Here is a 15519-nt window from a genome sequence, read left to right as displayed (position 1 = left end):
GGGTCTTTTCAATGAGTCAGCATTTACTACATTACTATTCTGTGCACCCATCACCTCTAGCTAGTTTCAAAACATTTACATTTCTCATTTTAAAATGATCCATTAATCAATTTCCCCATTCCTTTTCTCTGATCCCCTGACAACCACCAATCTGCTTTTTGTTTTCTAGTATTTAAAGAAATTAAAGTGTAATTTATCTTAGGTATAAATTCACTTTTTAGATTTTGGTTGTGGGAGTTTTGACAAATGTATATAGTTGTGTTACCATCACCATAATCAAAATAGAAATTAGTTTCTTCATCCCCGTGTTGCCCGCTGCCCTTTTGTGATCCACCCAGCTCCTGGCAACCAAGGCTCTATTCCTATGATTCCTGTGTAGTTTTGTCTTATCTAAAATGTCATACTATAAATATATTTATAGTATATGACAATACAAATTTAGCTTTTTGAATCTGGATTCTTTCACTTAGCATTATCACTGTAGGTTTCTCTCTTTTGGGGGTGTATATAGGTATATTTACATAAATTAAACGCGTGTTTGAGGAAAGGGGCTTAGCTAGGATCTGGGCGGGAACACCAATTCCCAAGACCGGTAGAGCGACCCCTTTTCGCCAGTGCAAGACGCGTCCTACGGGTTGCAGGCAGCGCCTAAAAGGGTCAATAGAGGGTGCTGTGGAACCAGGATGTCTGGCCAGCAAGGGCAGAGGCTCCGCCTCCTTCTGGTGTCTGCGGGACTACTCAGTTCCTATAGGCCAGAGGCGGGGCTCGGGGGCGGGGTCAAGGGAATACCCAAGACCTGTCCTTGTGAGCCCAGCGACCGTAGGCGGTCTCACCAGCAGGCGGCGGGAATCGGGGGCGCGGCTGCGGTCCCTCCCCTTCCCGGACTCGCCCTGCCCCGCCCCGCCCCGCCCCTCGGTGCGCAGGCTCCTTGGTGCCTCAGGCCATCTCGCGCGCTCCCGATAGCACGCTTCTCTGGCCCCGGCCCGACCCCGCCCCGCGCCCTCCCACGCACGCTCAGCACGCAGACGCGGCAAACGTGCGTTTCCCGCGTGTCCTCCGCACGGAGGCGCTCGCAGGCTTTCCACTGTGCCGGATGGGGCGTGTGGTGGCTCCTTCGCTGATTACATACACTTAGAGGGCTCGTAATGAAGCGTTTAGCTCCGTGAATTTTCACAGACTGAATGTACACCCATCTAGCCAGCATCCTACCAAGCCTTCAAGTGGTTTGTTTCTTAAACAAAAAATTGTTGGAAGTAGTTACAGAAATGTACAGGAGTCCACCTGCAGCCTTTACCCTGCCTCCCCCAGTGCTAACATCTTGCCTACCTACTGTACCCCATGGAAACCAGGTAACTGTTGTTGTTGCAGGCCACAGGACTTATTCAGAGTTTACAGTTTTGCATGGGTTCACTTACGTACGTGTGTGTACAGTTGCTCTGTACTATTTTGCAACAGCGATTTTGAGAACTGGAGTTGCTCTGCATCCTCACCACTACTTGATATTATATTGTCAGATCACGATATTTTTCAGGTTTTTTTCCCCAACCAATTTGGTAGGTGTAGAGTAGAATCTCACTGCAGTTCTACTTACATATTTTTGGCCACACCTTGGGGCATGCAGCATCTTAGCTCCCTGACCAGGGATCGAACCCTTGCCCCTTGCAGGGGAAGCATGGATTCTTAATCACTAGACCACCAGGGAAGTCCCTAGTTTTGCTTATTTTATATTGTCATACAAATCATACAATATATATACTCTTTTTGTCTGGCTTCTCAATATAATTCTTTGAGATTCATGTTTGATTTTGTGTATATTAGCAGTTTGTTCTTTTTTATTTCTAAGAATACTGCATTGTATGAATATACCACAAATTGTTTAGCCAGTCATTTAACAATGGACACTTACGGTGTTTCCAATTTATGACCATTGTGAATACATTCTAGTAGAGACTGTCCCCCAAATAGATTGTGCCAACCTATGGATTCTGTCACCAGTGTGACGGTGAAGGGGCATCGTAAGCCTGTGCCGTGGGCCTTCTTTTGTGGTGGTTTCCCCTTTGGGAGGGGACTAGGCATTCTTGGTTTCTTAGTGGCCTCACCCACCCTATTTTAATGTCTTCGTTAGGGATTAAATCTTATGGGAAATGTATGTCTGCTCTGATCTCAAGGATCGTGACATTGCACCATGTCCTCTTTGTGAAGATCCTCAGAAGAAATTCCTGTCGAGTCTCAGCAGCAGAAATAATTTCACTTCTCCGGAACAGTTGGTTTGTTCTTATTTTAAGGACACTGAATTGGCAAGAGATCAAGTTACACACACGTGAGGGTTTACGTACGCACTGCTGTTTGCTTTTCTATCAGCCTTACGCATGGCTCCATTTCGTGTGCCTGTCTTTGTGTGGGTTTCATCTCCTGTTACTTCCCATTCTTGTTTTCTTGGTGTACTTTATGGATATTTGGGAGCCATTTTTATGCTTTTCTGGCAGAGGGTGGGTTATGATAAACGCTGCTTGTGCCCTGATTTGGGGGTGTCTGGCGGCAGAACATTTGCCCCCCTAGTTCTGTGAGATGTTGAAGGGCTATCTAGCAGAAAGAGGGCTATCTAGCAGAAAGAGGGAGGGGACTCCCTGTGACCTTGGCCTCCTTAGCGGTTGGTTAACTGGCCTCAGACCAGTACATAAAGCCCATGCAAATCCTCCAGCCACCTCTTGGGGCTGGCCGGCCAAGTTGTCCTTAGCTTCAGATTTTGTCTCTGGCTCTCCCCTGCCTGCCCCTGACCCTCCTGGACCCATTCCACAATCCCTTCTTCATCCAGCTGCCTCTCTGTGCACTCCTGCAGGCTGCCGTCCTTGTGGCCTTTGTCTTTCCCCCTCTGTCTGGAGTTCTGCATGCCCTCCCTTGCCCTGCAAGTCCTGGGCTGGGGCGTGGGGTCAGTGCCATCCCCTGCCTTGGTCCCCTCTCTCCTCTTTCCCTGCTGAGTTGCAAGTTTTGGTGTTGATTGACGCGAGCGTGTGCTGGCCGAGAGGAGGGGGGTAGGACTGGGGGCCGGGGGGCAGGATGGGCCCTGAATCCGGCAGCCGTAGGAAGGAATGAGCTCCCCGAACCGGCTGTCCCCCCCACCACACCCCTGGTGTTGAAAAGGAGCTAGGAGTGACAGCTGCAGGGTTTCCTGAATTAGGGGGCCTAGGTCACAGGTTCTCGCGGGTGCGGCCTGTCTCCATGGCAGCCTCAGGATCAAGTTCAAGAGGAAACCGCACAGCGAGCGATTGGAGAAGCCTGCGTGCGTGCTGCACGCATTCCAGAGATTAGCCGTCCCTCTCACGGCGCCTCTCGCCTATCTGAGGCAGATAGAGAGGATGCTCTGAAAACAGAAAGAATCGACGGCAGCCTGTTCCCTTGTGGGGAGAAGGAATTGTCTGGGGTGGACAGGCTCTGAGGAGTAGTGGGGTCTGTTTGTTTGAGATCAGGGGAGGGGCGGTCTCCATTCTCTGGGGGCCCTCATGGTGCGGGTCCCTGGCTCCCTGCGAGAAGGTGGGGTGGCAGTGGGGAGGGGGTCTGGAGCACTGCGGCTGGCTGTGGACCTCACCTTGCACGCGGAACAGCAGAGTCAGTACTGTTGGGAGTACTCTCTGTCACTGGAGGTATTCAAGCAGAGATCTCTGTGAGGGTTATTGTAGGGAGGATGGTGGGAATTTGGGTCCTTCCAAGGAAGATAGTCTCTAACTTCTGAGGTAAATGGGAAGGTCCTCTTAATGAGGGCTACTCTAGAAGAAATGAAATCTGCTGACCCCTTGATCTTGGACTTCCCGCCCCCAGAACAGTGAGAAAATAAACTGTTGTTTAAGCCCCCAGTCTGTGGTATTTTGTTACGGCAATCCTAGCAAAGTAACGCACTATCCTTTTGTGGCTTTTGTTTCACTTTGCATAGCATTTTCAAGGTTTAGCCACATGTTGTAGCATACCTTAGTATTTCTTCTTTTTTAAAAATGACTGAATAATATCCTATTGTGTGGATGGACCACATTCGGTTTATTCATTCATCTGCTGATGCATACTTGGGCTTTTTTCACCTTTCGGCTGTGGTGAGTCGTTGGCTGGGTGTACAAGGACCTGTTTGAGCGCAAACAGGGCATCTTTAAATCAGACCCAGTCAACCCTTTAAGCAGAACTGGGCTCACCCTCCCTGTCTGCTTGACTGGGGTTCCTCTGGTTTCTCTGACCCTCTCTCTCTTCCCCATGTGCCACACCGCACTCCTGCCTTCCACCCCTTCCCTGACGTGCTAACTCATTTCCCCCACCATGGATGCCGCTCACTTGGTTGATGGGAGAAGCACCGGGTTTGTGAGGTGGGCAGATTTGGGCTCAAGCCCAGCAGCTCTGTTCCTAGCTGGTGACCCTGAACAAGTCCCTTCAGCCCAGAGCCTCGGGCTCCTCTGTGAGGTGGTGACATCCACCTTTCATCCCTCAAAGCCCCCGGTGGAGCGGGCGCCTCCTTGGTTCAGATGTCCTTTTCTCTCCCATGACCAAACGAGGCCCCCTCCCTCACAAGGAGGCCCCCCCCCCCCCAGCTCCCCAGCCATGAACATGGGTTGGAAGACTTAATGTTGGTGTGTCAGTCAGGGTCTCCTGAGAAACAGCCAATGGGATCTGTGTTTACAGAGGGAGCCAGAAAGTTAGAAATCCCTGGGAAGGGCAGTAGCTGGAAGTCAGGTGCGTGGACGTCGCAGTCTGAAGGCAGAACTCCCTTCCCATCGCGGGACCTCAGTCTTGCTGTTTAAAGCCATCAACTGATTGGGTTAGACCCACTCACATTAGAGAGGGTGATCTGCTTGACTCAGGCCGGGGATTTAATTATTTTAAAATTATTAATTTATTTATGTTTGGCTGTGTTGGGTGTTCATTGCTGTGTGCAGGCTTTCTCTACTTGCCGTGAGTGGGGGAAACTCTCTAGTTGCAGTGAGCGGGCTTCTCATTGAGGTGGCTTTTCTAGTTGTGGATCACAGGCTCTAGGGCATGCGGGATCAGTAGTTGTGGGGCATGGGCTTAGTTGCCCCTCGGCATATGGAATGTTCCCCAGGTCGGGGATCGAACCCATGTCCCCTGCCTTGTCAGGCGGATTCTTAACCATTGGACCACCAGGGAAGTGGGAAGTCCACGGCTGAAGATTTAAATGTTAAGCGTGTCTGAAAAGCACTTGCACAGCAATATCTACACTGTTGTTTGACCAACAACGTGGTGTCATGACCTAGTCAGGTTGACACACAACCCGTTGCAATTGATACCTTATCAGTTCTCTTCAAACCAGTCTACAGGTTGATCATAATTCAGTTAAACTCCAAGAAGACTTTTAAAAAACAGCTGACAGGCTGATCCCCAAATTCATGTAGAATAGTCAAAATGACTTTAAAAAAGAATATCAAAGTTGGAGAATTCATACTACCTATTTTCAAGATTTATTAGGAAGCCACGGTGATCAAGATAGTGAGGTATTAGTGAAGGGACAGACATATAGCTCAGTGTAACAGGATATAGTCCAGAAATAGATTCTTACATATATGGTCAATTTTAAAAATAAAAAACCTTTTTTTTTTTTGTCCAAGTTGTTTGGCATGTGAGATCCTAGTTTCCTTACCAGCGATGGAACTTGTGCCCCTTGAAGTGGAAATGTGGAAAAAAGAAAAAGAAATGGAAGTGTGGAGTTCTAACTACTGGACCACCAAGGTGTCCACATATATAGTCAGTTGCTTTTTAAAAAAAAAGATGCAAAGGCAATTCAGGGTTGATAAGATGGTATAGAATCTGCCTGCAGTGTGGGAGACCTGAGTTTGATCTCTGGGTCGGGAAGATTCCCTGGAGAAGTGAATGCCAACCCACTCCAGTATTCTTGCCTGGAGAATCCCATGGACAGAGGAGCCTGGGGGCTACAGTCCATGAGGCTGCAAAGAGCTGGACATGACTGAGCAACTAACACTTTCACACTTCAGGAAAGTCCTTTTCACAAACAGTGCTGGAATAACTGGATATCCATTTGCTAAAATCTAAAGTTTGGTCTAGTCTTGCATCATATTAAAAAAAAAAAAAAGCAGAAAATGGATTATAGCTAGAAATGTAAAACCTGAAACTACTGTACTTCTGGAGAAAACAGGAAAAAATCTTTATGACCTTGGGTTAGGCAAAGAGTTCTTAAGTATGACACCAAAGGTGTAATTCATAAAATAATACATTGATCAATTGGACTTTATAAAAATTAAGCATTTCTGCTCTTTAAAATACACATATAAATGAAAAGATAAGTTGCAGACTTGGATAGGGAATATTTACTAATGATGTATCTGATAAAGGATTGTCTCCAGAAGACATAAAAAATGGGGAAATATTTGAATAGGCACTTCATCACAGATGCACCAAAGAAGTGGATGACAGATACAGATACACGGGAACATGCTTAATATCATTAGTTGTTAGGAAGGTGCAAATTAAAACTACAATGTGATATCACTACACACCTATAAGAATCACTAAAATTTGAGAAACAGACCATACCAAATATTGGTAAGGATGTGGAGTAACTGGTGGTGGGATTATAAAACATGATCATCTTAGAAAAAAGTTAAGGCGAAGAGGAGTGAATTAAAGAGTTTGAGATGAACGTATATGCACTACTATATATAAAATAGATAACCACCAAGGACCTACTGTATAGCACAGGGAACTGTGCTCAATATCTTGTAATAACATATAATGGAAAAGAATAAAAAAATTTTTTTTTGCCGTGCTGTGCGGCATGTGGGATCTTAGTTCCCTGACCAGGGATCAAACCCGTGACCCCTGAGGTAGAAGCCTGGAGTCTTAACCACTGGACTGCCAGCAAAGCCCAACTCCTAGGTATTTACCCAAGCGAAACGAAAGTGCATGTCGTATTGAATTGTATATAGATGTTTATGGAAGCTTTGAAAGCCGAAAGTCTCTCAACAGGTGATGGATAACAAATTGGGGTCCATCCAGGCCACGAAATACAACTCAGAATCAAAAGGAGTCAACTATTCATATGGGCTACAATGTGAAAATGTCTCAGTATCATTATACTATGTAAATGAAGCCAGATAAAAAAGAACGCAGATGGGATGATTCCATTTATATCAAAATCTAGGAAATGCAAACTAATGTATAGTGGTAGGAATCAGATCAGTGGTTGCCTGGGAAGGGGTAGGCATGCATGCATGCTAAGTCGCTTCAGTCATGTCCGACTCTTTGCGACCCAGTGGACTGTAGCCTGCTAGAATCCTCTGTCCTGTAGGATTCTTTAGGCAAGAATACTGGAGTGGGTTGCCGTGCCCTCCTCCAGGGGATCTTCCCGACCCAGGGATGGAACCTGTGTCTCTTAAACGTCTCCTGCACTGGCAGGCGTGTTCTTTACCAGTAGCGTCACCTGGGAAGCCCTGGAGGGCAGGTAGGAGGGGGTAAGAGGGAGGGACTGTAATGAACGTGAGGACAATTCGAGAGTGGGAAATCCGTTTGTCATTTTGATTGTGGTTCTGTACATGTGTGAAGATATATCGAATTGTACACTTTGAATACATTGTTTGCTGTGTAGCCATTGTGTCTGATAAAACTGTTTTAAATGGAAGTGCATGAAAGATGCCACCCAGACTTTCGTCCTTTCCCCCATGGCCAACGGTCACTCCCACAGGGACGCCATCCCCAGCAGGACCAGCCAACGCCACCCCTTCTAGAGCTGGCTTTCAGGGGGTCGTCACGTCCCCCCAGGAAAAGTGCATCAAGTAGCGTGTTGCAGAAGCGCTGCTGGACGGGGACTGGTCCATCCAGGCTCTGCCCGACCACACAGCATCCGACATACCTTTTCCCTACCATCAGCATTCTGCCTCTTCCAGGGCCTGGGGAAGCCGAGGCTCCTCACCATCGACCTCAAAGGTCAGATGTCGGGGGCTTTCCTCAACTGACCATCAAAGCTCTGCCCTCCTGACCTTCGGAGAGGGGCTCAGATGTGTGTCAGTGGCTGTTGTCTAATAGGCCCTTGGTCCACAAAGCCGAGGCGTGTGAAAGTCACTGCTTACACGGACTTCGGCTCCCGTGATTGCAGATGCTGAGAAGACTCAAGCCCTGACTCCCAGACCTGACCCAAAAGGACACCCCACTTTTGCTCTGCTATACACTGCCCCCCCCACCCTGCGACCCCTGCCACGTGACCCTGGCGCCGCTGCGGGAGAGGAGTCAGCCGGGCCTTGCCTTCCCTGTGGCAGCTGGCGCTGCAGGCGCAGAGCAGCCTCCGCGGCCTCCGGGGTCCGTGCTGCTGGCCCATCACGTCTGCCCAGTTGCCCTGGTGACTGTGTGACCCTGCCGCCCGCCCCCGCCGCCACCTGCCCTATAAATAGAGGCCCGGAGCAGCTGGGCTCTCTTGGCAGTCACCATGAGGGCGCTGGTCCTGCTCTGCTGCTTCGTGGCCTCGCTCCTGCTCCCAGGACAGGCAGGTACGACCCCCTGCCGGTCGGCCGGGCAGCCTGTGACCCCACGTGCCCCCGAGGTTTTCTCTTTCCTGTGGGGTGGGGGGGCTCGGGCGGTGGACGGAGGATGAGGCTTCCGTGGCTCCTGGAGCTGGGCAGCCCTTTGCCTCCCGGCTGGTCTCACTGAGAAGGCGCTGGGTGCGGAGACCTGAGAGCAGTCAGGGGGCCCGTGGGGAGGAGGCCCGTGAGGAGGAGGCCAGAGGGAGCGGAAGCCGTGACCTGAGAGGTGCAGGCAGGTGCAAGGCCCGAGCAGGGGGCCGGGGAGAAGGGCCGGCCGGTAGGTGGTAGGAGAAGAAGAACCCAAGAGTTCGTACTGGAACCTCCTAGGCGGACAGAAGACCCTGCTCTTGGAGGTGGAGGGAACCCCTGGAGGTCACTGAATTGACCCTCCCACCTGGTGGAGATGGAGGGGTGCCTGGCTTTGCATGAGTGAGGGCGGGTGGCAGGGGGCTTGGCTTAGGAACAATGGGAGAGAGCGGGGCTCAGTTTGGGCGGGATTGGAGCGGGGAGCTGGAAACCAAATTGGGCACGATTCAGAGGAGGACTGGGACCCAGTCTGGAGTGGAGCTGGGCTGGGCCGGGGGCTTCACTGGAAGGGGGCTGGGGCCCGCGTGCTGCGGTTTTCCTGTGACATCTCAGCACTTCGTGTGGCGGAGGCGGTGGCTCTGGTTACAGCTTGGGGGCTATTTATAGGTATGGAGGGGGCACCGGAGCATGTTGCCACCTCTGTTCTGAGATTCCTGGGGCTGAGTGCCCCTCCAAGATGCTTCAGGGGTGCCCTGGGGACCCCGCAGAAGTCCAAGAGTCCTGCTTTGCCTTTTCATGACAACTGTAGGTTTCATCTGCTCTGGGGACCGTGGGGCCTTGGGGGTTCTCTTTCTTGAGGTCTTAGACGCAGACAGGGGATCCCGTGGCAGGCAGGAGCAGAAGCCAGTCCCTCGGGGGCTGGAGACTGAGGCGGGGGGCTCCGGCCTCGCATGTGCGGCTGGGCCCTGCCCTTGTCTGCCCTTGAGTTTAATTTGGGCTTCGTGGGGCTGCAGTGGCCGGGGTGGCGAGGATTCCAAGCGGCTGTCAGGCGGCTAAGTATGGAAACAGCCGTGTAATCGGAGCCCGAGCCCGGGAGCCACTGCCGCCCTCTCCCCTGCGCCGCCCAGCCCCAGCTGCCAGCTCCGTGGCTTCCATGCTGCCGCCCCAGGAACTTTTAGCCTTTTAGGGACATCCTTTATCTTTTCTCCCACCAAGGGAACTGGACATCTGGAATGTCCCACAGGTCCTGTTGGGGGACCTTGCCACTGCGAAAGGAGGCAGGCAGGTGCTTTCTGCAAAGATTCTTTGGAGTCTTTTCCTTCCTGGACTCTGCGGTGTGCGCCCCCCTCGGCCCTGGCCTGCCCACTCGTGTGCGGGGTCCCCGCCCTCCTCCCCGCTGCTCATGGCTTATGCTGTGCATTCTTCACAGTGGTGGGCTTCCTAACCCCCAGTTGCAGATTGTAAACCCCAGATGGCTTCCTCCTGCGATCCGGCATAGGGGATTCCATGAGTGGCTTCCCCCACCCCATAATGACAATCCTTTCTACCGGTTGGCTTGCCTGTAGAGTATGCTACCAGTAAATGCCACCATGCCCACAGGCACAGCTTTGCTCCTGAACTTCCCACCCCCGTGCCGAATCCTCATTTCCAGCCCCGTGTCGCTCACCCTTCCCTGGTGGCAGGCACAGCCTTCTTTCTAAGCCCCCTTCCTGCTTCCTGGGGGGACCCTGCAGAGCCGCCCTTCCTTCTTGTTTGCCCTCCTTGCTCCCGTTGTCCTCTGCACCAGGGTGATGGGCTCCACAGCCTCCCCGACCCCCAATCCACTCCAGTCCTTTGGAACCGCCAGTGTCCTCCTCTTTGTCTTGGGGACCTGGCCTGGGGTCAAGCCTGCTTGAGGACAGAGGAAAACAGCCCCGAGAGGGTTTACTCAGTCTGCTCATGGTCCAGGTGAGCGAGCAAAAACCAGAGGAAAGAACCGTTGTCAAGGTCAGAGAGTGAGTCAGGTCAGATACGCCGGGCCAGGGCCGGTCTCAGCCCACCCAGTAGTTCCTGGCCTCCTTTGGCCCTTCTTTCTGCAGTCCTGCTTGGACACCCCAGTTCCTCTGCCTGTGGGTGTGGGGCCACGCGTGGCTGCCTTGGGGTACAGGGCAAGACCAATGCCTTTGAACTTTGACTCCCCAGAGAGCATGTGGGAATGGGGGTGCTGGGAGCACATTTCTTTGGGCTTAAACTGCTGATGTTTGTTAGGCTGAATTCAGGACAGCCTTGCTTCCTGTTACCTGCTGGAGGCAGAGATTGAGGGATGACAGGGGGTCTGAGTCTGCTTCTCTACTTCCTCCAGCCCAGCCCTGGATTGCAAACTCACCCCGTCTGCTCTGGCCCCACCCTGCCATCCCAATGGTGAGAGGTTGGTGCATGCTGGGACTCCCAAGGCCCTCCAAGAGCAATGGATGTCTCTCAGGAACCCCTTTGTGATATTTCCTCTCCCACCCAGAAGGAAGTTGTTTTCACAGCCCCTCAGCAGGGTACCCCAGGTGCCATGATGCAACTATGGAGAGGGCTCGGAAAGAAGGTCATGAGTTGGGGGGTCCTGGGGAGGGAGTAGACTCCAGAAACCTCTCCAGCATCTCCCCCTGCCACAAGCTGTGTCCCCAGTGAGGTCTCCAGCTCCTGGCTCGGTGCCGCTGGACGAGCCGTGGGGAGCAGGTGATCCACCACTTCCCACATCGGGTGCATAAGGCGCTAGTCTGGATCTGCTCAGTGGATGCAGCCCCCCGATGTGGGCACCGAGCCTGGTGGCCTGTGGGACTGCGGTTTGGGAAATTTGGGCTTTGCCTCCCACGTGGGTGTGGCAGTGAAGCTCACACTGCTCAAGGGCCAGAGCTGGAATCCTGGACCAGAGTGGGGTCCGGTGAGGCTGGCTACATCCACCTGGCCTTTGGGCACTCACTCAGGTGTGGTGGCCAGGAGGGAGCCTGATCCTTGTGGACTGTTCCTCTGTTAACCTGGGCTGAGGGATCAGGACAGGGCATAGATACGATGCCTTCTGATATGGAAGGAGGGGTGTAGCTGGAAGAGGGGGGGTGAATGGGGTCTGCCACTATGGGGTGCACCCCTCTACTCCAAATCCAATCTAAAGCCAGACTCACCATCCCTTCCATTTAAATACTGCTCGAGGATTTCTTTCAAACACCTCCCTTAAATCATCCCGGATCTAGTGTGTACCAGCTGGTTCGTAGGTATGGTGCCGAGGGAATGCAGATAGGCATTTTGTGCTTGGCACGCTTACAGTCCAGGGTTGGGGGAGATAGGGCGTCCTCCCCCTTGTGGCTATGCACACACAAAGAAGACACACGTGGTACTTAGGGAAGTCCAGGTAAATGGGGTGGGGTGGATGGAAGTGGGTTTGAGTGGACAGGAAATGTCTTCCAGGTGAGGGACTGTCTGAGATGGGCCTTAAGAAGCATAGGGTTCAGAAGAGAATGCCGAGGAAAAGCAGGGATGAGCACATTCATGCATCAGGGAAGGTGGGGCTCAGGCGAGACCCAGGAGGGTCACGGGGAGGAAGGGTGTGGGGGGGTTGTGGAGGATCCGGGAGGCTGGATTGGGGCCAGAGTGAGGGGAACTGGGCTGAGGAGTGGGCTTTGTTCTGTGGGTGCCAAGTAATCATGGGGTGGTGGTGGGGGGGTTGGAAAAGTATGTCTGGCAGTTGTTTGTAGGGAGGAGTAGACCAAGCTGGGATGATGTGTACTCTGGCGAGGGAGAGGGATGGACTGGAGGGCAGGCCCCACTGCAGGCCCCCCCAGATTGATGCTGGGGAAAAATCTGCTGGACCCCTCAGCCTGGTGAGCTGAGCAGGAAGGAGCCCCCGAGGGTTTCGTGTAGGCCACTGCAGGCAGAACCTTGCCAGAAAAATGAGAAGAGATCAGGATTGTAAAAGAACCGAATTTAAAAGGTCACCTGAAATCATTATGAATTCTGGGTCCTGGGAGAACGCCTGGATGCAGATGGTTAGCTTAGGAGGAAAGTCGGGTCTGGGGATCCAGAAATGAGGCTAGTTTGGGAAAAGATGAGGGCAAGGCTGTGAGATCACCAAGGATGCTGCTGCAGAGAGAGAAAAAGAAGAGAGTCCAGGACCAGTCCCCGGGGAGTAGGAAGAGGAAGAAGATAAATGGATTTCAGGAAGACGGGACGAGATCCAGGCAGAGGCGTGACCTGGCAGCGGAGGACAGGGTGCTTCCTGCAGAGGCTGTGAGTCCCACGGAGAGGCTGGGGAAGGTGAGGCGTTGGCTTGGACACCAGGAGGCTGTGGACTGGTCACTCAGTGAGGATGTGGAGGCATGTTCACTGGGAGAGACTTTCAACATTAAGTCTATAAGAGCTAGAGAACCGTGAGAGAAGGTGGGGTGGCTGAGTCTGCAGAGGAGGCGGTATGTTCCTGGGTTGACGGGGAGGATGTACAGGCGCGGGAAGGGTTGATGAACTGGGGGATGGGGTAGGTATCAGAGTTTGAGAATGAGGTGGACAGGTCCGAGGGGGTTTGAGGGGGGACCGCAGAGGGGCCCCCCACGCACTCGAGGTTCACTCAGTAGTGCCTGTGCCCACCAGAGAGTTCAACGAGGAAGTGAGGATCCTGGTCTACAACAGGGGATTGCTACAGAGCGGGGTGAGGGCCGTGGAGGGGAAGAACCAGTCAGAGCTGACCAAGAACCCCTTGAGGTAGAAAAGGAGGCCAGTGGTCCTGAGATGTGTGGGATCAAACACCAGGGCCCAGACCAGAGCCAGGTCTCCAGTCCAGCTGAGATGAGGCCAGGAGGTGGCCAGTGAATCAGCATTTTCGTCACAGCAAATGTTGGTCTCGCGCTATTGGTGAACCAGCCCTCTCGAGCCTTCAGATGCTGCAGAGAAGGGGGCAAAACCCGACGCCAAGCTCTGTCCCAAGGTGTTCATTCCACAGACACACACCGACCTGCTCCCGGGAAGCGCAGTGTTCGGTTCTGCAGGGACCGTTACTTTGGGGGAAGCTGGCGCAGGGCACGGTGCAGGGCACGGGGCCCAGAGGCAGCTGGGCTCAGGTTTCCTCTGGGTGTTTTCCAGGTGGCTGCAAGGCCTCCCTCCGCGGCTCCCTGGCCCATTGGCAAGACTGATTTGGGGCTGAGGGAATTCAGGATCTGCTCTGGGCGGCCAGGGCCCTCAGAGACCCACCCACCTTCCTCACCTGCCTTCTCAGGAGCCTTCTGGACTCACACACATGGCTTCAGACGCCTGCCTCTGCCCTGTCCGTTTCCTTCTCTCCTTGGAGGTTCCCTTCTCTCCCCGGACACTGACCCTGCTTTGTCCCCATGAGACGTGCCCTGAAACTCATTCCAGCAAGGACTAATGGCCTAAACTTTCACTTTCCCAAGTCACTTTTTGTTTGAAAGGAGTGAGAAGATTTTAGCTCAAGGAATGAATCTCTAACACGGAATATCTCATGGATTTGGTGGGCAAGGTCTTACCCTAGTCCCTAGTCACGGTGTTGAGGCAACAGATAGTTCCCAATCCTGAGCTGTAGAGCAGGGCTTCCTCTACCTGACCCCGAAGGAGGGAGACAGGGAGTGGACCGGGGCCACGGTGGCCACAGCTGTAGGACTTGCTCCCTGGTTAGAGGACCCACCCGCCGCTCACCCCCAGCCTTGCTGTCTTCAGCAGGAGGTAAAGGGGGTAGCATAATTCGGCAATGGGATGGGTCAGTTTTCATTTGCACTGAGTTTCTGGAGACATCCGTTTCCTGGTCTGTGTCACCTGGGATGTATCTTTCTCGGGGCTCAGGGACATCCCGTCCCATTTGATTTCAGCCTCATCGCTCTCCAGCCATGAAGACGGATTTGTTTAGAGTCAGGGTCCCAGGCACCCTCCGGCGTGGGCACATGCCTGCCCCTGTCACTTCCTTGTCCCCTTAGAGAGCTCCAGGTCAGCCTTTCCTGAGCTGCCCGTCCTCAGGGTGAGGAGCTGGGGTGGTGGAGTCTGCTCTTAAAATGCTTGAGCTGTTAGGTCCGCCATTCACACCCCCGGCAGGGCCTACAGCATCTGCCTCTGCCGCCCTCCAGCTCTTCCCCGGCTGGAGTTGAGGGAAGACTGGTGTCGTTGTTGTTGTGTAGTCACTGAGTCACATCTGACTCTTTGCAACCCCAGGGACTGTAGCCCACCAGTCTCCTCTGTCCGGTTCCTCTGTCCATGGGATCTCCCAGGCAAGCGTACTGGAGTGGGTTGCCATTTCCTCCTCTAGGAGATCTTCCCGACTCGGGTTGAACTCGTGTCTCCTGGGTCTCTTGCACTGGCCGGCAGATTCTTTGCTGCTGAGCTGCCTGGAAAGCCCCAGGCTGGTGGTGGGTGTGCCCAGTTCTGAAGCCCACGAGACCACGGGGCTGGCGGACAGCTCCTGCCTGGTGCCGTCCCAGGAGCCTGTCCTTTCTGGGACCACGTCGTTGGGACCATAGGAAGGCACAGTCGCTGTTGCTCTGTCCAGCTCCCAAGCCGGGACCCAGAAGGATTTCGGGTGGGACATTGGCCCAGGGCGGGCAGGCTCCCCATGTTCATGGCAAGGCTGTTAAGTGATAAGAAGAGACTTTTCTCCTCTGGCCCTTGGGGTCCTTGTCTTCCACAACCTTGAGGGCCCTTGACCTCGAGTCTTCTGTCAGCTCAGAGTGCTCAAGGGCACAGGACGTTGCAGACTATGTGGCCAACCCTGGGGAGGAAGGCTCAGCACAGCCCCCTGAAGAAACAAGCAGTGTGGCCCTGGGTCGGGAATCAGGCTGGACACATGATTCGGGGTGATGGGCTGTATGTGATCAGCAAGAGGCATGAGGCTGCAACATGGATTCAGACACAGCAGGAAGAGGGGAGGAAGGGCAGGGCTGGGTAATCGCACAGGGTCGGGGCTGGAAGAGCGAGGCAGGAACGATTAGGCAGGCAGGGGTCCCTCTTGGAA

General features: G+C 53.2%; 1 protein-coding gene across 2 annotated transcripts in view; it reads left to right on the top strand.

Moving 5' to 3' along the window:
• The first annotated feature begins 8364 nt into the window (after positions 1–8364).
• SRL (sarcalumenin) overlaps positions 8365–15519 on the top strand; it is a 37317-nt gene continuing 30162 nt past the window's right edge. Inside the window, exon 1 of one of the 2 annotated variants that reach the window (XM_065924220.1) lies at positions 8365–8489. In XM_065924220.1, the coding sequence (XP_065780292.1) occupies positions 8429–8489 (61 nt within the window). In that variant the 5' untranslated portion in view covers positions 8365–8428. The remainder of the gene's footprint in view (positions 8490–15519) is intronic. The other variant, XM_065924223.1, reaches the window with a different exon arrangement.

This window comes from Muntiacus reevesi, chromosome 2, assembly GCF_963930625.1.
Source record: "Muntiacus reevesi chromosome 2, mMunRee1.1, whole genome shotgun sequence".
Lineage (NCBI taxonomy): Eukaryota > Metazoa > Chordata > Mammalia > Artiodactyla > Cervidae > Muntiacus > Muntiacus reevesi.
This window is presented reverse-complemented; position numbering and strand designations above follow the sequence as displayed.